We start from the raw sequence: 8624 nt of genomic DNA on the forward strand, positions 1-8624 counted from the left end.
GCATACTATGATTTTGCTTTTAACACCATTTAAAAAAAAAAAAACCATTAATACACCAGGCTATATCAATGTCATATGATAAAAGAAAAACGTATACAATAGTTTCCTCACTTGGCTTTTGTTTATTTGCAAGGATGTGACTCAATTAATTTCCTCTATATTTAGTGAAAATATAAAGAATATTAAGTTTAAAAGTTATCCTTGATATAATGTTATAAAAGCCAAAAAAAAAAATATATGTATATAGATGGTATTTCTATAAAATATTTTCATCAAAAATCTTAATTAGTTTCAAAATATTCTAAAAATTATTATAGGAATGTTTTCTTTCTCTAAGCGAATTCTTACACATCAATATTAAGGTAATCGTATATACAGGATTGCCAAATGCTTTACGTTTGAAATTAATTCAATTCGGTTTAATTTACGCACACTTAGAAAATAACAATCTTGGCGTTTTATTTAAAGTTTGGGAATTGGAAATGATTTTGAACTAATTAAATTTAACGTAGAGAAATTGTTAACTTTTCTTATATGATTTATTCTTTTTATGCTTTTGGCAGTAAATTCAAAATTAATCGAGCTACCTTAACCGATGATATTGCCGGAATATAGATTTTAAGGTGTAAGAAATTCAATTAAATTTTTATATATGGTTACATTTAGACTGGAATATAGAAATTGCCTAATAAAAATTATGAACTGATAAAGTTTCTTATAATAAAACCCTGTGAAATCCAAGACTTTAAAGTTTTCTGTCCCCGAATTTTTCTAAAAAGGCAACAAATTTAATTACAAAACTTGATTTTATTCAATTATGTTATTATGATTTTAATAAATTTTTCAATTTAATCTTATATAATTAAAAAAATTAACAGAATAAAATGCTACGAATATTTTTTTTTTTTTGAGTTTTTTTTTATTTTTAAAAGAAAAGAAACAAAATAATTGTTACTTGCGTGTACAACAGTTAAAATTATTTTCATTTTTGACCTACCTTGCATGAATTTTCAATTTACTTAATAAAATACAAAAAACAAAATACAAGACACTTAAGCGAAGGGAAAACTTTCTCGCATTATTTAACATTAAATTAAAATTTTTTTTCTCTTAATGATATTCCCCTCTATTATGAACATCGGTATCGGCCGATATATTATCGGCAGTTCTTATCGGTTTTAGGTTTCTTCTGTATTATGAACCGATACCGATAAAAATATTTCAACCGATTAAAAGAAGCTTTTTCATACAAATTTTTTTTTTGTAAATATGAGAAAAAGCTTTTTTTTTTCTAATGACATTTGTTTTCTTTCAAAAGTTATTGTCAAAAAATTTTTAAAATTATTTTGAATTTGGTTTTGATGTTGTAAGCAAATTATTTTCGGTGAAATTTGTAAAATAAAAATATACATATATCGGGAAAATGTCGCGTGAATTATATTTTGAAAGTGAAGAAACGATAGTAAGTGAAGAAACGCAAGCTATTCAAAGACGACATATAAGAGATTCAACTAATCCATTGGATTTAGACAACAAAATGTATGTTTATGTACCTATTTTATTTTATTATTTATATAATATGTACACATTTTTTAGGTTTATCCAGAATTTCAGATTATCGAAGGAAGCTTTTCGAGATTTATTGAATGAAATAGAAGACCAACTTAAAATAACAAAAACTGAACGCGCTGTACCTAATATCATAAAGCTGGCATGTGCTTTAAAATTTTGTGCACAAGGAAGCTATCAACTGAGCGTAGGCAACGATTTTAATTTAGGTTTAGCTCAACCTACTGTATCAGTTTGTTTAAAAGAGGTGTTCAACGCAGTTGAAAAGCGTTCATGTCCGAAGTGGATTAAATTTGAGTACAGTAAAGAGGAAGAACGACGTGCCAAAATTTATTTTTACGAAAAAACGGGCTTCCCAAATATTGTGGGTTGTATAGATGGAAGTCACATAAAAATAATAAGTCCAAAAGAAGAAGTAAAACATTTATACTACAACAGAAAAGGATTTTGTAGTTTAAATGCATTGATAGTAAGTTGCTTTAATAATCACCTAAATTAAATTAATAATAAAAAATAATTTTAGGTATGTGACCACGTAATGAACATACGTTATGTGAATGCCAAATACCCAGGAAGTTATCACGATTCGCATATTTGGAACGTGTCAGCTTTAAAAGCTAAAATTGAGAGTGATTATCGTAGTGGACGAAATGATTTTAAATTTCTGGGTGAGTACATACACATATTCTGCAAAAATAAAAAAATAACAAATGAAATGTTTGATTGTAGGAGATTCAGGATATCCCTTGGCACCATATATGCTAACACCTTTCAGAAATACTGAGGAGGCGTCTTTGGAAGCTCGTTTCAACAAAAATCATGCACAAGGGCGGAATATCATAGAGAGAACGATTGGTTTACTAAAAAGTAGATTTCGTTGCCTGCTAGGTGCAAGGGAGCTACATTATACGCCTCAGAAGGCAACGCAAATAGTCAATGTTTGTGTTGCACTCCACAACATTTGTTTGAAATATAACATTGCATTAGATGATGAATTGGATCATACAGTAATTGGTTATGAAGAAAGTAACGAAATTCCGGAAGAAGAATCAAATAGACTGAATGAAGGAAGACGAATGAGGGACAATATATTACGGTTACTGTAAAAAATTGGTGATCAATAAAAAATATTTTTTAAATAGTAGTTCCATAATTCATTAAATTTATTTCAATAAAGAAAATCAACGGAAATAAAAATATTTTTTGAAAAGTAATTCATAATTCAATATTCTTTATCTAAGAAAACAAAATAAGCAAAAATAATTTACACACGCATAGCACTACGGTTTTCTTTTTCTAATTCTAAAATTTGAATTTTTAGTTGCAGTTTCAGTTTCCTATCTTTATCTTTACTTTCTTGATGCTTCTTAAACAACACAAATTTTTCTTTCTTAAGTTGTAATTTTTTTTCTTTCAGTTCTAGTAACTTTTTCGAATAACTCTCAATTTTTTCTATGCTTCTCCTTAATTTTTTCATTTCATCTAGTTGTTTTTCGAAAAAATTTGTTTGTGCATCAACTTCAGTTTGTAATAATTTGGTTTTTGTTAATTCTATATTTTCTTTTTTTTGTTTTTGTGGTGTTTTTCTGCTTTTTGATTTTTCTGTAGAATGGTCCAGATTACCTTCGATCATCAGATCAGTATCGTCCAGCGATTTTTCTTGAGCTTCTACTGCAGGCCCTGACACATTTTCCATATCAAAATAAAATTCTTCTAAACCGAAAGCTGAACCGCTATAGTTTTCTGAAGGATCCAATTTTATTATTCTTAGAACAGCTTCTTCGACGTCAGTAAAATTATGCAATTTATTTGGTCCTCCTCCGGTTGCCAAAATTTCAGACTTATTTGCAACGACCTTTTTGCGAATTTTGTATTTTAGGTCACTCCAAACCTGCAGGTATAATTTATTTTTACTTAAAAATCATAGTTTTAAAAAAAAAAAATGGTTTACTCGCTGCCATTTATCGAAATCACGATTTGGTCCTAAGCTGTTAAGTTCTAATGCTATAGCTTGCCACTTCGCCACGCTTATAGCTTTAGAACAAACATTCCTTGCCAGATTTAAGTCCTCTTCCATTTTTTCTACTAACCGCGCAATTTGTTTTTTGTTGCTTACGATTTTACTCCTAAATAAAATATATGAATAACATTTTGAAAGAAAATAATTTAGAAAAAATGCTTACATTTTAAAAAAGCAATCAATTACACCAGTTTCCTTGACAAAATGAAGATTTTACAAAAAAAAAAAATCTGTCGTTTAAAAATTTGTACCCGCTTTTAAATCGGGGAAAACCCGACAATTTATCGTTTTCATAATACCAGCTAATACGTTTTCTATACAGGGAAAAAAAGCTTTCCCCACTCCGATAAAATTTACCGATAAACAATGTTGGTAATACCAACACAAAATTTTGCCGATAAATTATCGTTTATCGGCCGATACCGATATACATAATAGAGGGGATTAAAAGCAAAAATTTTATACACGCTATCCTATATACATACATAAATACTTTAAGAAAACAAAAATATGAAAAGAAAAATTAAACAAAAAAAAAAAAATTAAATTTGCATACTATGGTAACACCATAATGTTTTCTTTTCTTTTTTAGTTTTTATTGGAATAACAAATAATTAACATATTAGCACATATTAAAATATTAAACTAAAAAAATAAATAAATAAATTATTTAAATTTTTGTTTTTTTTTTTTTTTTTTACAATTAACAAATTAAAATAATATGCTTGTAAATAACACTCTTTTTAAAAAACAATCAGAGCATTGATAATGTGACATGTTATGTTACATGTTACGTATAACATACATATCATAGAATGGTTTTAAAGAATTTAATTTTGATTAACTTCAAAGGAAACTTAAACACACAATATTAGGATTATTCAATATTCCATTTCATATTCAAAGTATGTATAACTGTTAAGTGTATTTAATATAAATATAAAAAGAAAGAAATGGAAATGCAATAAAAAAACTCAATTGAAATGAATTATTTTATAGGGAGAAGTCGAAATATTAAAACCGCAGTACACAATAAGTGATAATAGTGCACTTAGGGCTCTACTGCACTAACTACTTTCACTTTTAAAAAGTACTTATTTTTATTAATTCAGTTCATTTGTGCTTTGGTTCTTTGGCTCTCTTCTTCTTCTTCCATTTAATAGAAAGTTCACTCGTCTCTAACGGATGACTGTTTTATAGTAGAGGAGCTATGCGCCTTTATAAAAATTTTGGAAATTTGAAGTCCAATTTTCTTCCACTTATTGTAGTAATTTAGCATTTCATTTTATATAAAGATTCAAACACCTCATTCTGATATATAAACCAATCCATTTTGCAGTTTAAAATTTGATAATTAAAATAAATTGTTCGAACCCTTAAAATGTTAATAGTATAATATACATACATATGTATATAGTATATTTAAACAAAAAAAAATTATTGTAATCACGTAAGCATTTTTTTTTTCTAATTTATAATTTTGTTGAAAAAATTATAAATTCAAAATATTCAAATATTTTCAGTGTGAAGCATAATAAAAATAGTACTTGAAATCTGAATTGTTTATAATGTTTATTTTTATGATATAGACATGAATTTTATGCGGTATTCATATAAATAATTATGTAAATATTGTATATTATATAATTAAAGAAAATATTATTGTATTGTAACGAAAATGTTAAACGAATAAATCTCTATATACTCCTTGCAAATTTCTTTACGACACACATTAAATAAGTTTCAAATATGTTGCAAATAAGAGAAAAAATAGATGAGTTAAAGAGAAGCTGAAAATAATAACATATTTCTATATAATATGAATTAAATATTATCTTAACTTATGAGATATTATGATTTATTGAAATATTTTCTGATTACAGCATAGGGTTAGTCAATCGAATTTTGTATTTGTATTTATTTAAAATATCACTGCGCTATCACTTAGTAATTCACGACTAAATTATAATAAATCAAAAATATCGTTATCGTAAACATATGATTTTATAAGTTTTCAAATTTATTGAAATGTGTTTCAATCCATTTGTCTGAAACGATTTGTTTAGTTCGGGCGGAATATTAAAATAAGAGTAAGCGATTGTAATAATCTAACCAAAAGAAAGTTGAACTCCATTAAATTTTAATCTGCTCCAATTAAATCTAATTTAGTATATGAAACAGTGTTGGACCAAACACGAATTGGGTTATTATGCGGGCAAAACTAAAAATATTAGTGAAGAAATAAACTACGTCGATAGTTAATCTACAAGTACAGCATTCTTTAAATTGAAGAATAAAGCTGTACCTTAGCAATTTTAAAATAACACTAATAAAAACGTAACCTGGAGAATTAATAGCTGGAAGAATGTTTTTTATATCGGCTAGATCAATAACAGATTATTTGAATTTACTCTTAAAGGAATCCTAAAAATAATTGTGACCCAACAATAATTTATCGAAATTAGTTGATAGAGAACTATATGTGTACATATTGTACAATGAATTATTTGATGAAAACATAACATGTCTAGTTGTCTCCCAGTAACAGTTCAAGATATAGGAACAGTCACTATATAAAATACCCGGTGTTCCATTAAGGATCTTTTTTGAATGAGACAAATTTAATCTTAGAGATGTGAAGTATAAATAGCATGGTACAGAATAAATAATACTATTTCTTTTTGAAAACTGATTTAGAACAGTGCTTCTTTTTTTAAAAATTAATGAGAAAAATTTCCTTATTCTCAATTTAATTTGAAATTTTTAATTTCAAATTAAACACACTGTTTATTTAAATGTAAATTTTATTTATTAAATTAAGGTAATATGTAAATATGAAGTACATACTCTATTTTATTATATATGCATATATTCGTGTAGTCTAATATACTAAAGAGGTAAAATGAGACAAAAAAATATAAAAAAAAATAAATATTAAAGCTATTTACCTTACCAGCTTACATCAAGTTTGGTTAATAATAAATACCTACAAAAAAAATAAACATAGAAAACAATAATAGAAAAGAAATTCATATGGAAATTGTATTACAAATGCTGAAAGGATAATTGTAAATCCTTCACAAAAAAAAAGAAAAAATAATGATTCTTTTCATTTGCAATTAGTTATGATATAAAAATTTTTTTATATATATATATACATATTTTATCCTTTTCTATGCTTATATACTCTTTTTGTATGTTTTATGGTTTATGTTTCCTGTTTGTGTTTTATTTATTTAAGATAATTTTATTCAAGGAGAGAATTGTTTACATTTTACTTTTATTCAAGATTCTATTCAAATTTATTTTATTATTTTCTTTATTATTTTTTTATTATTATTTCAAGATGAAAGATGTGATCTTTTAAATATATTATAATATAGAAGAATAAAAGTATTATGTCATAGGAATCTAAAGAAAGTAAAACTGGTCGCGAATAATAAATATTATAAAAAAAAAAATAAAAAATAAAATGTACAAAAATTTTTTGGGGCAATAATATATTTTATGAATTTTACTCATATTTTTAACATTCTTTTAATATAATAGAATTCTATACAAGAAATATTAAAAAATATTTTTTTAAATTAAATAAAAATATTATGCATTTTACAATGAAATACTTAGTAAATAAATTTTTTTGTATTTATATACAAATTGTATAATTGGGAACGATCATAATACCATGGTAAATATACCAAATTTAGTTAATCTGAATTTAAAGTAAAAAGAAGTTTACGAATGAAATAATTGAGGTCATCATTTTTATTTATTTAAAAAAAGAAAAAAACGTTCCATGCATGGAAAATAAATTTAAATGCAATAAAACTTCTGATATGCAAGCTTCTGATTCTGATTTTTCATTGGTCATGTAAATTATACGTGCAATAAGTATATCCTTGTATTTAATTCAGGAAAAAAAATTTAAGCATGATTTTCTTTATATTATGGTGTGAGAATTTGTTTTGAGATTTCCATTTCTTTTTCTTTTCTGTTTTGTTGTTTTATTTGCATACACAATATAAAAAGTTGGCAATTAGCTAAATTTGTGACCGTACTTATTCAGGATTTTCTTAATAATTCTTTTTTTCTTTAAATTTTATGTTAACTATTTTAATTAACTACAATTTAATTCAATAATTTAGAAATATTAATAAAATCTCTCAAAGGGAATCTAAGCTGCGAAAAGAATTTCGTACAGAAAAAAATAAAGCTCGATCGTGTGAATAAATTTGTAATTAAAGAGTTAATAGAAAAGTATGTATACTGAAAAAAAAAATGCATATCTAAAGTGGTCATAAACCATTTCGGAGATCATATTTCTGTATTGAAAATAAAATATTTCATAAATCGTAATATTTTTAGTCAAAATAGAAATAATTTTTGTCTTTATATGACATAAACATGTTTCAATGCTTCTTATAGCCAAACGGGCTATAATTATTTCAATTATATGGATAAAATAAAAGCAAAAGGGATGTAATAGGCAGATATTTCGTAGATAATCAAATTTGATATATGAATGTTGTAATAAAAGTATGTAAACAGCTCTTTTGGCCATAGTCTTTTTGTGTTTTTAATATAAAATATAGAGCTGAATAAAAAATGTTTTGCTGGACAAAAGTTTATGGGTATTCAAATAAAAACATTACGAAATATTAAATAATTTATTCTCAATTCCTCTAAAAATATTTTAAATTTGGCAACAAAATATATACAAAAATTATTGTAGCCCACTCAATCGGCTCAAAAGTAGAACTAATTTGAAAACATCTGATCATTGGTGCAGTGGTTATGGCACCGGCCCTTTAACCGAAGGGTCTCGGGTTCAAACCCCGGTCAGGTCAATATAAAAATTATATTCAATATTATATAACTTAATATGCAATACTAATAAATATTAAACAAGTAATTTTCAAATATTCATAATATTCGATACTAAAAAAACTAAGAAAAATAAACAGTAATATTAATAACCTCAAATAATTAATATAAATAAAACTACGGCAGGCTAGTCACCTACCTAGCTAACTCT

At 25.4% G+C, this 8624-nt stretch overlaps 1 protein-coding gene across 1 annotated transcript; it reads left to right on the forward strand.

Annotated features, from left to right (window-relative positions):
• Positions 1-1466: 1466 nt before the first annotated feature.
• Positions 1467-2675, forward strand: LOC129614157 (putative nuclease HARBI1). Its single transcript, XM_055528575.1, has 3 exons — positions 1467-2038; positions 2093-2237; positions 2299-2675. The coding sequence occupies exons 1-3, from the start codon at positions 1538-1540 to the stop codon at positions 2673-2675; spliced, it is 1023 nt and encodes a 340-aa protein (XP_055384550.1). The 5' UTR covers positions 1467-1537.
• Positions 2676-8624: the final 5949 nt, after the last annotated feature.

This window comes from Condylostylus longicornis, unplaced genomic scaffold (genome assembly GCF_029603195.1).
Source record: "Condylostylus longicornis isolate FDR11 unplaced genomic scaffold, ASM2960319v2 ptg000104l, whole genome shotgun sequence".
Classification (NCBI taxonomy): domain Eukaryota; kingdom Metazoa; phylum Arthropoda; class Insecta; order Diptera; family Dolichopodidae; genus Condylostylus; species Condylostylus longicornis.

Bases quoted from the DNA above. Each gene is read 5' to 3' on its own strand.
- LOC129614157 (XM_055528575.1), top strand. From the start codon at position 1,538: ATGTATGTTTATGTACCTATTTTATTTTATTATTTATATAATATGTAC. The intron at 2,039-2,092 runs GTAAGTTGCTTT...AAATAATTTTAG, and splicing joins GTAGTTTAAATGCATTGATA to GTATGTGACCACGTAATGAA. The intron at 2,238-2,298 runs GTGAGTACATAC...GTTTGATTGTAG, and splicing joins AAATGATTTTAAATTTCTGG to GAGATTCAGGATATCCCTTG.